The 19,663-nt window shown below is 34.6% G+C and overlaps 1 protein-coding gene across 5 annotated transcripts in view; it reads right to left on the bottom strand.

Annotated features, from left to right (window-relative positions):
• Positions 1–2,381: 2,381 nt before the first annotated feature.
• Positions 2,382–19,663, bottom strand: part of RASSF8 (Ras association domain family member 8) — a 122,613-nt gene continuing 105,331 nt past the window's right edge. For all 5 annotated transcript variants that reach the window (XM_038577113.1, XM_038577114.1, XM_038577117.1 and 2 more), the window contains 3 exons: positions 9,306–10,195; positions 7,057–7,201; positions 2,382–6,477 (listed from right to left, as the gene is read on the bottom strand). In XM_038577113.1, the coding sequence (XP_038433041.1) occupies positions 6,356–6,477; positions 7,057–7,201; positions 9,306–10,195 (1,157 nt within the window). In that variant the 3' untranslated portion in view covers positions 2,382–6,355. The remainder of the gene's footprint in view (positions 6,478–7,056; positions 7,202–9,305; positions 10,196–19,663) is intronic.

Raw genomic sequence — 19,663 nt, 5'->3', positions numbered from 1 at the left:
AGAGTATCTGTGACTATTCATCATTAAGAAACTCACAGCACCATTACTATCAGCCATTTAAGGCTGTGGATAGCTGCCAAATACCTGGAACTTCTTGGATTCTTTTATTCTCTCTCCACCATTTAAACACGGTATCCTTCTGCTACTGTTTACTTAGGATGTCTATAGTTTGTTTGGTTCTCTTCTGGCACAAAGTGGGTGCTCAATAAACATTTGTTATTCAGTAAACCCCAATTACTTACTTAGTTCAAATTATATTATTTCTGGCCTAGATTCCTGCAGACCTCTTCAGTGTCTTTCTTGCTTCTAGTCTTGACCTTTCTCCTGTCAGTTCTCTACAATGCCAGCAAGAAGGATCTTCTTAATATGCTAGTCTGATCATTTCATTTCTGTGCTTAAAAGTCCTCCACAGCTCTAGGGATAAAGTCGTTACTATAGCAACCAAAGTCCTTCCCGATGCCAACCTTCTCTCTTAGCCTTCCCGACCTTTTTACCACCCGGTCACATCCCCACAGGCTTTACATCTTCCCATCTTGTAGTCTGTGCCAGATATCCCTCCCCAGTTTATATTCCCTTTTCCAGGGTTTGCCAACACTCTGGTTGGGGTAAAGCCCTTCTGGTGTGTTTCCATGGCCCTCCATCTTTGTTCCTTCAATGGTGATCATTAGACTGCACCTTTCCTGAGGTGCAAAAACAAATCGTGTTAATTTCAGCGTGTCTGGCCTACAGTAAAGCTCACTACATGTCTACAGAAAGCATGAGTGAGTCCAGTAAGTCTGCGCCTCTTTTATAGGACTCTGCTGGCCCTTTCTAAGACGCAGCACAAATATGTGAAGTGGGTGGCAGGCGACGAGTCAAGTAAACAGAAGTTTATTTCTTGCTCTGCCTTTAACTAAACAAATGCCTTTAGAGGAGGACAGTATAATTACAAATTTAAAAGTCCCCCAAACTAGGACAAAGAATAATTTATATCTTGCATTATTTTGTTAATAATTTATCATTGTTTTTATAACATAGTATTATTCATATGTATAGTTTCTTGATCAAGATCTTACTTATGCAAAATATGAAAATAACAATTTATGTACTTCCACATTACTTTCATATTAAAAAAGAGAAACTGAGCATGGTAAAGCTTATGCAGTTTATCATGGAATATAGAAAAGTACTTCGAAATCTGAAAGGTCTATATCCAAGTGCGCTATAAGCTACTTATTAGTTGTACGATTTGGAAGAGGTTCCCTACATGGCTGAATGTACCTCCTATTGTACCTGGCACATAGTAGGTAATGAATTGTTCCCCTCACATGTGGTTTTTCTTTTTTTTTTTTTTTTTTAAAGATTTTATTTATTCACTAGAGACAGAGAGAGAAAGGAAGAGACACAGGCAGGGGGAGAAGCAGGCTCCATGCAGGGAGCCCGACGTGGGACTCAATCCCGGGTCTCCAGGATCACACCCTGGGCTGCAGGCGGCGCTAAACCGCTGAGCCACCGGGGCTGCCCCCCTCACGTGTGTGTGTGTGTGTGTGTGTGTGTGTGTGTGTGTGTTTGCTTCTTTTTTTTTAAATACATTTATTTTTTATTGGTGTTCAATTTGCCAACATATAGAATATCACCCAGTGCTCATCCCGTCAAGTGCCCACCTCAGTGCCTGTCACCCAGTCACCCCCACCCTCACATGTGTTTTTTTTTTTAATTTTTATTTATTTATGATAGTCACAGAGAGAGAGAGAGAGGCAGAGACACAGGCAGAGGGAGAAGCAGGCTCCATGCAGTGGGAGCCTGACGTGGGATTCGATCTCGGGTCTCCAGGATCACGCCCTGGGCCAAAGGCAGGCGCTAAACCGCTGCGCCACCCAGGGATCCCCTCACATGTGGTTTTAAAGAAATCTGAGAATATAGAGGTTCATGGAGACACAATTTTTCCATTTGCTTTTGAAATAAAAGGGAGACATTAATTTCTTGATTCAGTTTCACTTGGATAAAACAACTTTTTTTCCTTTTTAAAGATTTATTTATTTGAGACAGAGAGAGAGTGAGCATATGAGTGGGAGTGTGTGCGGGGAGAAGGGGGAGAGGGAGAGGGAGAGATAGAATCTTAAGTAGGCTCCATGCCCAGGATGGAGCTCCAGGCTCCATCTCATGACTCTGAGATCATGACCTGAGCCAAAACCAAGTCCGCTTAACTGATGAGCCACTCAGGCGCTCCAAACAGCTATCTTTTTCAGCAACAGATAATTCTTTAGTTATAATAATTAACATGACTTTTAAAGAAATGTAATTTTATATCACTGATATGCAGACCTTTTCTCTTTGGCATCTTTTAAAGAAAATAAACTTATATTTTAAAATATTAAACATATAAGAAACAAACCAGCAACTATGATGCCCCAATGAATCCTGAAAATTTATTACTTGGGAGAATATCAGATATTGATCCTTTGTTTTACAGCTCATGATAATAATCAGAAAATATACATTTTGAAATGAAAGTCAAAAAAAGAATAATTACATATAATACATATTACAGATATTTTATTGGTACATAAGCAAAGCAGTACTAAAAGCATATTTATGTGTCCACAGTAGTGAACATGGTAATTTCCTGTTTAAAGCTGCAGCAACTCAAGTCCTCCTTGGGTCAATAAAGACAGACAGATTGGAAATATATTTAGGGCTATCACCATGTCTGGCTGTAAACCTATTTTTTAATCTTTCCCTCCCCCCATATATATATGTATATACTTTATTGCCTTTATATTTCTGCTGGTTTAATATAATTAGTATACTAAATAGTTATCTGCATTTATTTGGTTTCTAAAAATATATAAAATGCATTGGAATAGAGCTCCTGCAGCTTTCAAGCAGTCACTGTCCTGGCATCGAAAGCTTATTCTGGAAATGAAAAGCAGCAATACTGAATAAATAGTGATTGTTTTGTCTTCTCCACACAGCTGATGGCCTTCACCCAAAACTTAAAAATACTGTAGCAAGTAGTATAAACATGCAAAAAATGGACATAATATAAAAGTAATACTTATGAGCTAAATTTTAATACAATATAGACTAATAAAGACAACTTTAGGTAAAAGAGGGATGTGAACACAGCATTGTTATATACATATAAATTAAGGCCCAATTTTTCAAAGGCAATGCACACAGGGAAATGCCCATCTGCCCACATCCTTTGAACACCTGAAATCAAGAGTTTTTGCCTTTTCCATAGTATTTCCTCAATCCATTATTATAGTTCTGACTTGGAAAGATGTTCACAGAAATGGCTTTAAATGAAGTTTCTTTACTCTAAAGACCATTTTTCTCTTATTCACAAAGAAAAGTTCTTTTCATGCAGGTAAAAATTTATGCTCTGGAAGCAAGTGTTTTATTTGTTCTTAAACACTATTAATAATCATATTTCACACCATAAATTCTGTATTTTTGCTGTTTTAGCTTGAGTGTATGATTAATTTGAACTATGGGAGTTGATGATTGCTTCAGGGATGACTGAGGGAATTAAATGGGTAATTCCTATTAATACCAACCAAAGTCTCACATATAAATTCCTTGTGCGTCAGGACAAAAAAACATGCTAACAAACCAAAATATCTCATAAGAAAAAAAAAAGGACTGAGGCAACCCAGTATGGATCATTCTCTGAGGATGCTAGACACTCCAAAGGGTCAAATATACCAATGCTATTTCAAATCATTCCTTGTAAGGAAACAAATTATCTTCTAGTGTATTTAATACTTATAGGAAATCATAAGAAAACTTGCAGCATAATAATAAAAAACCCCTTAAAATGTAGTTTAGTATTTAGAACCTGAATATTTCCCCAGTTGAAAAATTCTGTATTTGGTATTTTTGTATATCACTGCCCACTGCCCGCCCCGCCCCGAAATGTATCCAAAAGATGTGGCACTTAATCTAACTCATCTGTGTTCACAATACGTAAAAATGATCAGGAATACTATTTTTAAGATGTTCTAGGGAAATGAGTTTTTCTCCTATTTTAGAAAAAGACTTAGAAAATATTTCTTAGAGATTTTCTTCCAGAAGTAATATAACTGATTAAAAAGTATAGCTGCTCAATGTATTTATCAAATTCACATTTATATATTTTTCCCATCTAGGAAATAGTATTTCTATCTGTAATTAGGTCCATAAAGATTATTTGGTATTTGAAAATTCAGATGAAGTTGTCACAATGCTGCCAGTCTTAAAGTTATTAGGTTAATACTGATAATAATTTACAAGAATTAAGTTGGACATTGACTTTGTGTATCTGATGGCATACCAAGGCGTCTTTGCAATTAAAAATTGCAAAGTTTAATATATCTTCAGTTTAATATTTTGATTTAAATAGAATGTGATTAATTTATAAAAAAATGTTTTTCTTTGTGAATAAGATCTTAATTTCTCTGAACGATAACAAAATGACTCTTGGTATAGGATGGAACCCTTTAAAAATAAGGCATATACTGGGCATACATAAATCATTTCTGTCACAAAATCTACAAATTACCTTGATTTTTTTAGTTCTAATTTTTAAATATATGTAGATATGAAATAACTATTATAAATTGAGAGGAAATGTGTATAGGTTGTGGTTATACAGGTTAAGAATAAATTATTTCTCAAGTTATTTGCAAAATAGCATAATGGCAAGGTCAACTTGATAACTCCAAGAACCCAAAGAAAATAGTATTTTTAGTTGAGGTCTGCCATTTAGCTGGACTAGAAAAGGCAACTCTGCATTATTACTTTCAGTTCTCTAGAAGCTTCTATATATTTTCATAGCCATTCTTAACATTTTTCATTGGAAACCTAAATGCAGCATTCTCAGCATTCATTAAGCCAAAATAAGTCAAATGTGTTAAAACATCCAAAGTTGCCCTCATGCATAAGATATAGCTTACATCTTTTTATTGTTACCATGGCATTAATATACTAACCCACTTTTACTTTGTTGCATGTAATACAGAGAATATATTTTCCTCAGAATTAAAAACTACTCAGGTTAAAGTCTTTATTGTTGTACCAAATTTTGATCAGAGGGAATGTAAAAATGGCAAAATGGTATCTGACCACACCCATCCTGATATTACTTGTGAATCTTAGTTAAGTCACCATTCATGAGATACTGACTCATTTTTGATTTTATAAATAAGAAAATATATGTACAAATGGAGACTCATGTCCTGTAAAAGTCAAGCTCAAAAGTGGTAAAGAAAAAGAATTTAACTTTATTTCCTCTGTAAAAAATACCTAACTCCAATGTACTTTCTATCTAAGTGATTGGAGAAATAGCAATAATTCATAAAGTACAGAGTAAATTATGTGCAAGCAATAACTCACCCATGGGTGCTTATACCAATAGAGCATACATATGAAGTGGGTTATTTAAAAAATGTCACTTAAAGTAACCTTTCTAAGTAGGTCAACCAGGAATCTCTACCTATGTATTATGGCAACTCTGAGGATCAATGAGATTAAAATGATTAAGGCAGGGCAGAAACAAAAAAACATATAATGTATCAGGAAATCCCATGTCCCAGGAAATCCCCTGTCTGTTTGGACAGATAATCAACAATTACTTTTTTGTTTAAAGGGTCTGAAGTACTGCAAATCTTTTAAACATACAATTAACCTCTTGAAAATATTTCTATTCTGGTATGTGGTCATTCATATACTGGAAATATTACAAAGAGAAGATTCAAGTCCAGATTAAAAATAAAACCTGAATTATTTCATCTAATTAAAGCAATGGCTAGGACAGGTACACAAAATAAATACAAGTGGGTTCCTCTGGAGTTAGTTTTGATGGTGGAGCACCCTATGACATTTTTACAGTTGAAGATCAGCAACGTATGGATGGAGTCTGGCAACATGCACACAAAGTCATAATCACACAATATATAATGTAATTCAGTCACAGGATAAGTATTAATAAAAAATATTAAAACATCAACATTCACCCATTAATCGATTATATGGAATAAATTAAACTAAGCCAGTCACATATTTCTCTTCATTCTTAAGTCATGGTTTTATTTACGTATACACACAGTATAGTACTTTCTTAACGCTCTCAAATGCTACAAATAAAAATGAAGGCTTTGCATTACAGCTGCTGGACAGAAACGTCAACACTGTTGATGTGTGAAAACACAGTTTCTTTGTTCTTTAGCATCAGTGCACAGGGTATGGCTCCAAGTGGTATGCAATTTAGGACAGAAAAAAGATACGGTGGCTTGTGAAATAGATCCTCTGTTCATCATTGGCACAAATCAAAGAAGGAATTTTAAATGTCCTTGGTACCTTTGTTGGGTCTCTCCCCTAAAGGCAGATAATGTTATACATATATGCCTTCAGGATTAAAACCAGATGAGATAGGATTCTGTAGAATACGAAGATTACTGGGGAGCTGCCGCGACGAGCCAGGCCGCTTCAGGGACCCGGACTGGAATGGTGCCTCTACACAGAAAACAAAGAAAGCCATTTGGTGGACTCAGCAACATTAAAAATTAGAATTTTTCCAGCCCTAAAGAGCCAAATAGCAAACTGTAAAACTGCAGGCCCCTGTAGGGACCTGGGTAAGAGGAGAAGGCTAGCTTCCTGACCCTCTCTGTTGACAAAAACAGTTTTCAGTGATTTCAACACCTTTTTAAAAAGGTGAGCATTCTGCTTCTCTTTCTTGGTTGGTCAGATGATACGCATCTTTTAAATAGCACAAATTAATACTAAGGACTTTTAAGAGAGGAAGAAGGGGCATTAGGAACAGAAGCTAATCAAATTCAACAGACGATGACTTATACATCAGGAGAAGGTTTCTTAAAGAAGAGTTTAAAACACATGATAGAAGATTCGGTGACTACACGCCCATCTAAGTAAATAAATAACCTGGATATCATTGATTTTTCCCAGAAGCAGGAAGTACATCAATTTTTTTTAAGTGGGCCAAGTTTTGAACGGTAGGATAACATTTTAGCTGAATACAAGTAGTTTATTCAAAGCAAACCAATGAAGATAAAGAGCAGATTTCACAACACCTACCCCTTTCTATGTCTGCATGTGAGGCCTCTACTTCAATGGGCTCTGCTGGCAACACGGTAACTTTTGTCCCTGTCTGTTGGATGAACTGCTGGAGATTGACTTGCCGCAGCTCCTTAGTCAACTGCTCCAGTTCTTGTTCTTTGTCCTAGATGGAAGTTAAAATTTGTCTTTTTATTTGAAGATTTACTCTTGGACAGCTAAAGACATCCTGGTGACAGTCCATCTGCTACAGGGGCTAGATGTGTGATACCTGTTTTCACAAGAACGCCTTTAACAAAATCTGGTTAATATTGATACAATGGGCTCAAAAGAGGTCATTTCTGCTTTGTGGCACAGGCCAAAAAATAAACAAGTAAAGGACAACAGCTTCTTCAGTCTGTCTTCCTAAGTGTGATACTTTCCTGTGTTAGGAATACACTCATGCACTTGATGAAATAATTATATATCTATGAACTTTTATCAATAAAATACTGGTTTCCATCCATCCCAGTGTTTAAGCAATCTTGCCTTAAGCTTTCACAGTTAAATCTCCCTATTACTTTATAACTGACAGCAAAACTTATAATCATTTTGTCTGTGAGATTCAGAGAAGTTCTTGTTTTGGTAAACTGTTGAAGTTTTCATGGGATTTGTTACTGAGATATATTTTAGAGCATGAGGAAAGCAAGATCCTACAAGATTTTCACTGTGGGGTTCTTAAGTCCTTGGCAAAGACAAGTCTGAGAACTGAAGATCCTTTAAGAAAGGAGATCATGTTTTGGTCAGCTAGAAAGCTCAAAAAAGCAAGGAGAGGCATTCTATTATTTGAATGGATGGTCTTTCTCTCCTTTACTGCGCTATAGGAAAAAGTGGCAAGGACTCACCCAGGCTGTGTGTGTCTGAGGAATCTGGTAAGGGTAAGAAAGAGATACCAGAAATGAGTGGTTGTTTCTTCTACTTACTTTAGTGTAAGGGGTACTTGGAGATATGTGAGTTTGATTATGAGATACTTTTCAATGGATAGTAAGATTACTAGTAATGACTGTTATTAGTAATGTTACTAGTAATGACTGTCATAAATTAGTGTTTCCTGTAAATAATTATCGAAGGCAACACAGCTTCCAATTATACCCTTTTTAAGGTTCAAAATTAGCATAATACTGACAAATCAGAGGTTAACAACTTCTACTGTAGCATGAGAAATTCTTGATTTTCAAAATTTTGGTAGTTTTATCTCTGACTATAGCTAGTGGCAGAGAAAGGAAATCACAGAAGTTCTTGAAACCTCGGCTTTCACTGCTTATAAAACTGTTCATATTCTAAGGGAGGTCTTCTCAAACTTCCATGTGCACTGGTACTATCTGGAGATTTTACTACAATTGAGATTCTGAATTTTTAACAAGTGTGCCCCAAATTACACAGATCACTCTTTGATTAGCAAGCCTGTAAGCCAGCATTGACCAATACAGCAACCACTCCAGAGCACTTGAAATGTGGCCAAATGTAACCACACCCAGATATTTTATTTAATATTTTAAAATTTGTTTAATATTAATATTTAATATTTTAAATATTATTTATATTTAATACCTCTTTGCAATTCTCCTGAGATCACATTTTCTTCTCAAGAATAGGTATCCGAGAAATGGAAGCTGAGTGATCAGGATGTAATGTCAAAATAGAAATGCTATTGTATGTGAAGCAGAGAGGGGAAAATCAGAGAAGAACCTTTGTGCCCCTCTCCTCAGGAAAGCAAAGGAAAGTAAGTAATGTAGAGAAAAGAAGGGAACTATTTGCATCGCAGGAAAGATGGGGTGAGCCAACAATGGAGAATAATAGATGAGCAGTCAACTAGCCAGGCAGTCAACTAGCCACACAATCCCTGGTACACCAATCTGCGATCATCTCTTTTGGTTTTGGCTTCCTTATCTCTACAAGGAGAGAAGGTCAGATTCACTATCTCATCATTAGTGTCCATTCCAGCTCCGAGATTCTATTCTCTGTATCCAATTACCTAATGTTACAACTGCCACAGTAAGAAACCTCTTTCTGTGGAGCAAGGACCAGTGTGGCTTTAGAGCTCACACAGCTTTGTTTTGGTCTCACATCTTAGCTTTGTCATAAGTCACAGAAATTCTAAGAAACTTATAAACCAAGTAAGTTTCTAACTTTCAGTGTAAGAGAAGATGGACAACCATTAAAGAAAATGCCAACAAAATATTAATTCTTCTAAGTAGATGAAACATTCTTTTTATGAAAAATGTTCTTACCTGTAATCGTTTGGTGGCTTGTCCAAGAGATCTTTCTACAGCTTTAATGCCATTCTCCAGCCTCAGACTCTGTTGGCCTTGAATGTCAATTTCTCCTTTGACCTTACCAATCTTTCCTTTAACCTCTTCTTCATTGACTTGTGCCTCCTGAACTTCCCGTTGCAATTTTTCTGCTTCAAGACCGCTTTCCATAGTCTGGATCTGAGCCAAATAGTCCTTTAATTTACTCTCACATTCTGTTATTTTCTGTCTTATTTCTTGAAGTTGATCCTTCAGCTGTTTTTCATTTTCCTGTTCAATCTGCAATTCATTTTCCCAAAATTCTTCCTCTTCAATTTCTACATCATTTCTTTTGATCTTTTGCTCCAGGCGGACAATTTCCTCTTCAAGGTTAGAATTATATTTTTGCTCCCAAAATTGTATTTCAATTTCATTTGATTCTAGCTCTTTCTCAATGGATTGAAGCTTTTCTGTCTGCAACCGGATCAGCTTCTTTAACTCATCTGCTGTTGTTTTGCAGTTATTCAGCACCTTTTGCTTAAATTCAGTTTCTTTGCTCTTTCCAAAAATGTCCATTAATCCTTTGGCACCTCCTGTAAATGTTAATGATTTCCTTTTAGGTTCTCTCCTTTTGATTGATTTGTCGATCTGAGGCCTCAGTTTAGCCAAGGGGGGCAAACTCTGCCTATATAAAGTTCTTTCTGGAATTCGAGCCACACTGTCTGAAGTGGGTCGCTCACTAAGAGATGGCCCTGTTCGACGTAAAATTAGCTGTACATCACTAGCATACTGCCCCCATTTGTTTAAGGATATGATAGGATTTTCATGAGGTGCTAAGTGTCTTTCAGTATCTCTCCATTTTTCTATAAGAGTGTACCTTCCAGTTCGACCTAGATAAAAAAGATAAGAATAAATTGTCAAAGTGGAACATGTAATAGCTAAAATAATGCAACAGAGGACACTATTTGATAACTGTGTCTTCTTGATTAGCATCAAAGTCCAGCTCATGCTGCCTTTAAAACTTCTCTTGAAGACAAAAAAATCCCAAACCGAACCAAAAAAACAAAAAAGAACTTCTCTAGAAGATATGTTAAGAGCATAAAATTATGGAATGTGAATTACATATACTCTTCTGACCCACTTAAAAATTCAATTTTATACTTTAAACCTCAGTGAGACTCTGACATTCTTGTCAAATGCCTGCCTTCTTGTCTAGACTTTCTTGTTTAGGACGAGACCTCTAGCTGAAACAAAGGATGACACCAGAATGCCCCGCTGGAAGCCAGTAGGGCCTGGTCTCTAGAATTAGGTAGAACTTCAAAACTTGAAATTTCCACTTTGTGAATCCCTCTGCTTCCTCTGTACATTAGAACTTGGAAAGGCTGGAGGCCACAGTTTTCCTCCTGAAGGGAGGTATAGAGCCAGTGGACAACATGCTACTTAGCTCAGAGAAGGCTGTACAGATCTTTTCTCTGTCTCTGCATGAGGGCTTGGCCAACTCACAGCTCACAGCTGGTATCTTTCTGCAGAATCGTGACAAATAAAAATCACCTAAGTGAAAACAACCCTTCAAAATAATTTTGTAGAAAAAGAGGGGCCTGAAGACAATACTACAAACAATACTACAGTTTTGATAGATATAGCTTCAAAGATTCTTGCTAAAAATGTTTTTAAAGGCAAAAATATTAAAAAACAATAAAGTCGTATATAAGTAAAAGTTATACTGACCCTAACTGGTAATTACAGAAGATAAAGTTTCAGAAGACAGTATAGTATCATTAACTTGAACACACTTTCTAAATATTTCCATTTAAGGTGGTTGGGTCAGATGGTTTATATTTTGTTACAAGTGTCCACTGGAACTAATATGCTTGGAACTACTATAAATGTTACATGTCAATTATATCTCAATAAAAATTATATCTCATTACTATTCAACATTATTATGAGAAAGAAAAAACTGATCCTGTCATCTCCCAATTACAATACTGATATACACAGCTATTGATTTATCCTCTTTTTAATTTCACGAGCTTCTGAACCAAGAGTAGTTTGGTTATTTTCTCAGTTATGAGGTCAATAAATGGAGATCTGGATACATATATGTGAATATCCATGTATCCAAGTCGGAAGTAGTACATTAAGAGTGTTATGGCTTTAAACACTTGCATGTGTTCTCTTTTAAGGAAACCGAATCTTGGGTACAGCTGAAAAGTTGCAGCTTACGAGGCAAACAGACTGGAATTTTCATCCCAGGTTTTAATTACCTACTGGATAAATAGCATAAATTCACTTCTAAAATGGAGATATTAGCAATACCTCATAGGTTATGAAAATCAGAATCAGACATAACAAGCGCCTCCACATCGCCTGGCCCACAGCAGGTATTCAATACATGGTAGCCATTATTAATTTAAAACACAGTTATTATTCACATAACAAAAGGGCTGACCAGAGACCTCTTAAAAATGATGTGACCTGACAATAAACTGACTTTAAAAAATCCCTAAGCAACTTTTAGCAACTCCCAACAATATAAAGCTGGAAAGACCAAAGGCTCTGGAGCCTGTGTTCAAGTCTGGCTCTGCCAACTGTTTAAATGATTTGTGCAATTTATTAAATTTCATTTGGATTCAGTTTCCTCATCCGTAGAGTGAGAATCGTATTTTCTTTTTTATAGAGAATAGTATTTTCTTACCGATAATGCTGTGAAAGTCAAGTGAGATGTAAAAATATTTTCTAAAATTGAAAAGTTCTATACAAATGTTAATTGTTACTATTGTCAAAATGTCTGGGCAAACAAGGGAAATGAAGAAAATGTTTCTAGTGATTTCCAGGTTAAAAATTACTATAATTACTCCAAGAAAAACCACATGACAAATCTGCAAGGTTAAAACTATTGCACGTATACACACTGCTTCAAAGATCACAGCACTTTGTGTTCTTGGCTTTACTGCCTATCAACTACTTTTAGTATCTCACTCTTCTCTGGAGCTCTGTGTTCTCATCAGCAATGTGAGGGGTTAGAGTAGATCAGCAGAGCCCTCTCTAATTCTCTACCAAGCCAATGAAGCATCTTGAAATGGAATCATTATATTATACATTATACAAGTTATATTAACAATTTTAAGGACCCTAATTTAGTCATAATTAAATATGAAGTTGATTTTTTCCAGGGCTTAATGGTACTGCTGCCCTATGAGAATGTCTTCATAGAAGATTATTTAGAATTGCTTTTACTTCCAGTTTTCCCTTTTTGTTAAGTAACGCATATTTAGTGCAATTAGGCAAAAAGAAAAAAATTCTATCCAGCAATATAAAAAAGCTTTTATAAAAGGTAAATGAATTAATAGCTTTGATTTTATTATAAAAATTAGGTTTTAGATAGGTTATGTAAAAGTTAAATCCCATAATCATTATTTTTAATACCATACTTGGCAAGACCCTAAAGATCCTATTTCATTTGGATAGATTCAAATTCCTCCTGTAAAACTCTTTTCAATGCATTTTATTAAATGGATACATTTAACTGTACCTTGCATACTATCTTGATGTACCCCTGAAACTAATTATCTGTCTACCTACCTATCTACCTATCTAGCATTTGTAGTTTAGGCTGTTTTGGCTATCTAGAAATGTATGCCACAATAAGTAATGATAAATAAAATACTGACTATACGTTTGAATAGTTGAAGCAACTGAGTGTAATCCCAAGGATCATTCACTTCATATAACACGGAAAATCACATAGAGAGACTTTAATGCATTAGTGAAATCTCACTAGATGACTGACATAAATTAAAAGGAAATAGGATAACAGATTACTCTTACCTAATTCGAAGCAGAATAGTATGTATAACTGTGGAGTAATATGAGGTTTATGAAAATATACACCCAAACTCAAATATTCAAATATGCGTCACCCAGAAACATTATGCCCTTATTTCAACTACTCTTTCAATGGTGCAACCTTTTATTTATTTATTTTTTAAAACAATTTTAGGAAATTTCTTAGAGCCAAAGAACAAAATCATGATTTATAAGTCACATCTTGTCATTTATTCAACAAATATATATTGAACACCAAATATCTGTCAGAAATAGTATCAGGTCCTAGCAATTCTATTAAACACCTTGATCATCAACCCTCTTTATAAGAGTTAGCTTTAAATGACATTTGTTTTTTTCTTCAGTTTCAAATCCTTCTTACCCCAAAGATGAATACTACACATTATTCAAAAGAACATGACAGAGAGTTGGCATTAACCTCTTATGAATTGAAAGCTAACATATCCTCCTATTTCTGGACATATTAGAAGTAATGTCAGTAAAAGCTTATTATTTATCATGAATAATCTATCCTACCCCACTGAATTTTCCCGATAATAGATACTTTGCTCCTTGGGGTATATAAACATTTTGGATTCCCATACAGACTCTAAGTGAATGTAACTAATCCTTCTCATAATGATTTAGAATCCTTTTAAGGAACATTGATCTCTGTAACAGAAATTACACTGTATCATTTTATAGTCTGTTAAATGCTTTTGATGCTTATATATATGTATATACATACACATATATATGTATATACATACACATATATATGTATATAAAAATAAAAAATATATTAAAAAACATAATACATATGTACTTAATTGGTTTTGTGAGATAAGCAAAATGATCCTCAACTTACCAGCAAAGAAATAAAAACTTAACAAATTTAAAGCAATTTTCCAATTACAACTACCCTACAAATTTATCAGTGAATTTTCTACAAGTCCTGAATGTACCTATTAAGATAACTTTAACCACGGAATATTTTATGAAGACAGTGATATAATGTAAATACCTCTGAGAATAACCTGTCAGCCAGCTGTGCACAACCCATAGTTAAATCGTTCACAGTATATTTTCCCAGTGTGCTGATGAGATTATCATGTAATCACAGAATTACTGCATATTAATTTAGAAACTATTTAGGATTATATGATAAAGTTGCTACATTAAAAAGTAATTAAACATAAAATTTATTAATTTCATAATAATTAACATTTCCTATGCCTGTATTTGCTAGGCACTGTGCTACTTACTTTGCATAAATACTATTAACCAAAATAACAGCTAACACTTATCACTATAGACCAGTAAGGTTTGGGGGATATTTTGTTATTGTCGCATATAATCTAACTCATCCTGACTGATGCATGCTACAAATCAAATGTCTTCACATTCATTAAAAAAATCTTTTATGGATGTAGAAAATATAGAAAGTACTTATAATTATTAATGATTACACTACTGTTACATTCTATGTTAACTAACTAGAATTTAAATAAAAAAATTTTTTAAAGTATTACTTTAAAAGAAATCTGTTGAGAATAGGCTAGAGGGGACCAAGATGATGCAGGGAGATGAGATGGAAAGCTACTGCAAAAATCTAAGTGAGAAATGATGGTGGCTTACATCAACGTGTTAATAGTGGCTGTGAAGACAAACAAGACTATATATACCGAAGGTAGTATATATAGGATTTATTGATAGAATGGTTGTAAGACATTAGAACAAGAAAAGAAAGATCTCACAAAAGCTTTAGATCTAATCAATTAAAAGAAAAGTTTTCATTTGCTGAGAGAAGGAGAAGGAAGAAATTTGAGGGTGGGCAGTAGTTGAGATTCAGAACTTGGGTTCTGATATTTTAAATCTGAGATACCAGTTAGTCATCTTCTAGAACTTTTTACTGCAGTACTAATTAACCACTAGCCACATTTAAATTTTATTAAAAATTCATTTCCTCAGTTATACTAGCCACATTTCAAGTACTCAGTAGCTACATGTAGCTAGTGAACACTGGATAGCACAGATATGGACCATTACAACCCTTGCAGAAAGGATATTCTACTGGATGGCACTATTTAGAAAGTATGTTTTACTGAATACTTACTTTAGGCAAAGCAATGGTGTAAAGAAGGATAAACAAGCAGGACTCCTACATTAGAGGTACTTCCAGAGAAAAGAAACAAGTATTAAATAGTTAAACTAGAATTCAGTATAAAACGTGCTTGTTTGAAAACTGATTTTCTTGGAGCAAACCATATGAAGCATGGCTTCTTAGGGAATAGTCCACTCTACCTTGGACTCAGCCCCAATCAATTTGTTTCTATTAAATGTTAACTCTGGCTCCAGTTGAAGGAGATATGGGAACAAGATCACAAGAAGAATGAGCAGAGAAAAATTCTGAATCCTCCCTCAATACTTTAAATGGCATCAGACAACAAAGAAGTATGAATCAAAACTTTTTCCTCAGTCTCCTTGATTTCTTCCTCCTCTTTTCCTCTAATCTTTTGTTAGCCATACTCTAAGATCTAAGCTACTTGAGGGCAGAAATACATTCTTTTCATATTTTGTGGATATTGTAAAAGCAAATGTACTTTCTGGACTATAACTTGAAACAGATGAACAGTCAAAGACTTTGTTTCACATACAGACTTGAGAAGCAGTTTGAACTGTAAAATAATGGCATTTCTGAGACAGTTGATGGGAGAAACAAGATAAAATACTCGAAATTGGGAATGTGTCGAAAGCCCAGCATCTACAGTGACCAAACACACAGTGCACTGCAGGCTGTTTTAACCACTTCATGCCAATTAAGTATTTCGATTTTGTTTTATTTTGTTATTCTGTCTTATAATTTGGATGTGTTCTATTTCCATCACCTAAATATAACCTGTCAGGGTAGTCAAAGATCAGAGTAGAAAGGATTTCTTTCCATATTATTAGATACATTCAACACTTTTATCCAAATGATGTTGTCTTTAGCTATTTTCTAATTTGATTCCATTGATTAGCAGCACTGAGTCAGAAAATGTTCACTGCTGTAGATATTTGCAGAGTGCCAACTTGCGTAAATATTTTTATATCTTGATGGTTTCCTGAGAGTAATTTTAGCTATCCAGAAAAATCCCTAACCATCCCTAATCAAGAATATATCTGAAGTACTTCCACCTCCTGCAGCCAATATATGGATTTAAACCTGGGAAGGTATTCTACAAGTTGCTTCATTATACATTTTTTAGAAACAACTGCGATTTGCTCAGCCTATGCTCTGCCAACAGGATAGCTAAACTTTAATTATGTTAAGCTAGAAATTCTGGGGTTGGATATCACAGTATTAATTTTCCCTAATTAATAAATCCCCTATTATTTCTTACAGTGAAAATAAGGTCAAAATACTATAAAACTTCCATTTAGTGTTTAAACTTTGAATACCAATAACTCATATTACAAGACAGATAAATATTTAAATATTTAAAAATATGTACTTCTGATATATACAAGACTGATAATATCTCATGGCAAAAGAAAAGCAAGGATCAATAGTCTTTGGCTGGTTGCTAGTTGCGTCATCTCTCAGGTGAATTCTGAATTCAGAGAAGCATTTATGATACAGAAAAAGAGTTGTTTAGCCCAGTTTGGAGAAATATAAAACTTCTGTATTCAGGTTGTCAACTTTTGGACTGATTTAATGGACAAAGCAAAAATGCGGGTAGATTCACTTAAAACTTTTTAGATTGTTCACAAGCAAGTACAGTACACTGTTTAGTCCACATGGATAAACACACAAGACCTTGTCAAAATTCTGTGTAGAAAATGTGCCTTCCATATGGACAGATGCAGCTTACTGTACTCCTCAGCCACCCTGCAAAATAGTCATCTTCTTTTAAACCACTGCCCATGGCCTGATTCTCAAATACAACAAAGAAAGTTAGATTTGACAATTGCTAATTTTAGTTTTCACTAAGCAGAAAAAACAAAGACGAATTATTTTATTCAAATAAATTATGTGAGGCTTTTTTTTTCTGATTTGTTGTTTCTTATCAGTCACTGAAGCATATTTAAAATCTCCCATTATGATACTGGAGTGTCAGTTTCTCTAGTTCCACTGGTTTTACTTTATATATTTGAGGCAATGTAACTTGTTGTATGTAAGTTTATAATCTTTTATCTTCTTATGAATTAAGCCTTATATATGCTAATGTAACAAGTCTTTTCTTTGCTTGTAGTGCCCTGTGTTTTGAAGCTATTTTTAAAATATTAATATGCCTAACTGACTTTATTTTGGTTAGCATATATGTAATTCCTTTTTAAAAATAATTTTTAAAAAGGTTTTATTAATTTATTTGAGAGAGAGAGAGAGAACAGGAGCAGGGCAAGGAGCAGAGGGAAGGAGAAAAGCAGACACCCTGCTGAGCAGGGGATGATGCTTTCCTTTGCTGTGGAAAAGCTTTTTATTTTGGTCACACACACACACACACACACACACACACACACACAGTCCTATATATATATATATATTTGCTTTTGTTTCTCTTGCCTGAGGAGACATATCCATAAATATACTACTAAGGCCAATGTCCAAAACTCCCCTTTTAGGAGTTTTATGGTTTTGGGTTTTATATTTATATTTAGGTTTTTCATCTAGCTTGGGGGAAAAAATCCACCTTGAGCTTATTATTGTGTTTCATTTTCATTTCTTTGCATATAGCTGTCCAGTTTTCTCAATACCATTTACTGAGGAGACTATCTTTTCTCCATTAGTATATTCTTGCTTTCCTTGTCATAGATTAACTATGGAACTGTGGGTTTATTTCTGGATCCTCTGTCTTGTTCCAATGATCTATATGTCTAACAGTACCAGACTGTTTTAATAATTATAAACTTTGCAGTATATTTTGAAATCTGGGGCTATGAAACCTCCAGCTTTGTTGTTCTTTCTCAAGATTACTTTAGTTATTCAAGGTGTCTTGTGCTTTCATACAAATTTTAGAATTATTTGTTCTAGTTCTGAGAAAAATGCTACTTGTATTTTGATAGGGATTGCATTGAATCTATAAATTGCTTTGAACACTATGGATATTTTAACAACATTAACTATTCCAATCCATGAGCGTGGTCCATATTTCCATTTCTGTTTCTTACAATTTTTTTCATCAAAGTCTTAAGAGTTTTTAGAGTGTACATCTTTCACTTTCTTGGTTTAATTTATTCCTAAGTATTTTATTCTTCTTGGTGCTATTGTAAATGGGATTGTTTTCTTAATTTCTCTTTCTGCTACTTCATTATTGAAATACAACAGTTTTTCATATATTAATTGCATGTCCTGCAACTGTACTGAATTAATTTGTTAGTTCCAATAGGTTTTTCGTGGAGTCTTTAGGGTTTTCTATACATAGTTATGATGTGATCTATAAATAGTTCTCCTTCCTTACCAATTTGGATGCCTTTTATTCCTTTTTCTTTTCTAGCTGTTGTAGCTAGGACTTCTAGTAGTACTAGGTTGAATAAAAATGGTGAGAGTAAACTTCCTTGTCTTGTATCTAATATTAGAGGAACAGCTTTCAATTTTTCACCATTATGATATCAGCTGTGGGTTTTTCATATATGGCCTTTATTATATGTAGGCATGCTCCCTTTATTTTTATTTTTTAAAATATAGTTTTTAAAGATTTTATTTATTCGAGAGTGAGAGAGGGAGAGAAAGAGAGAGAGAGAGGCAGAGACACAAGGCAGAGGGAGAAGCAGGTTCCACGCAGGGAGCCCGATGTGGGACTCGAACCCGGGACTCCAGGATCACGCCCTGGGCTGAAGGCAGACACCAAACTGCTCAGCCACCCAGGGATCCGCGTGCTCCCTTTAAATCTACTTTTGAGAGTTTTTATCATGAACAGATTATATTTTGTCAGGTGCTTTTTCTGTATCTGTTGACACAATCATATGGTTTTTTTTAATCCTTTTTGTTATCACATTGATTGAATTGTGAATGAATCATCCATGCATCCCTGATAAAAATCCCACTTGATGGTGCCGAATGATCCCTTTAATGTATTGCTGAATTTGGTTTGTTAATGCTTTGTTGAGAATTTTTGCACCAATGTTCATCAGGGATACTGGCCTGTAGTTTGTTTTTTCTTTTTTTTCTTCTCTTTTCTTTTCTTTTTCTTTTTTCTTTTCTTTTCTTTCTGTCTGGTTTTGCTATTAGGGTAACAGAAACTGGCCTTGTAGAATGAATTTGAAAGTTTTTCTTCCTCTTCTATTTTTTGGAATAGTTTGAGAATAGGTATTAGTTCTTTAAACGTTTGATAGAATTCACCTGTGAAAACATCCCGCCCTGGACTTCTGTTTGTTGGGAATTTTTTTTATTGTCAATTCAATTTCATTACCAGTAATCTGTTTGTTCAGGTTTTCTATTTCTTCCTGATTCAGTTTTGAAAGATTTTATGTTTCTAGAAATTTATCCATTTCTCCTAGGTTGTTCAACTTGGCATATGATATTTCATTGTATTCTTTTTTTTTTTTTT

Source organism: Canis lupus, chromosome 27, assembly GCF_011100685.1.
Source record: "Canis lupus familiaris isolate Mischka breed German Shepherd chromosome 27, alternate assembly UU_Cfam_GSD_1.0, whole genome shotgun sequence".
Lineage (NCBI taxonomy): Eukaryota > Metazoa > Chordata > Mammalia > Carnivora > Canidae > Canis > Canis lupus.
Note: the sequence above shows the minus strand (reverse complement) of the source record. Positions and strands in the feature narration are given on the sequence as shown.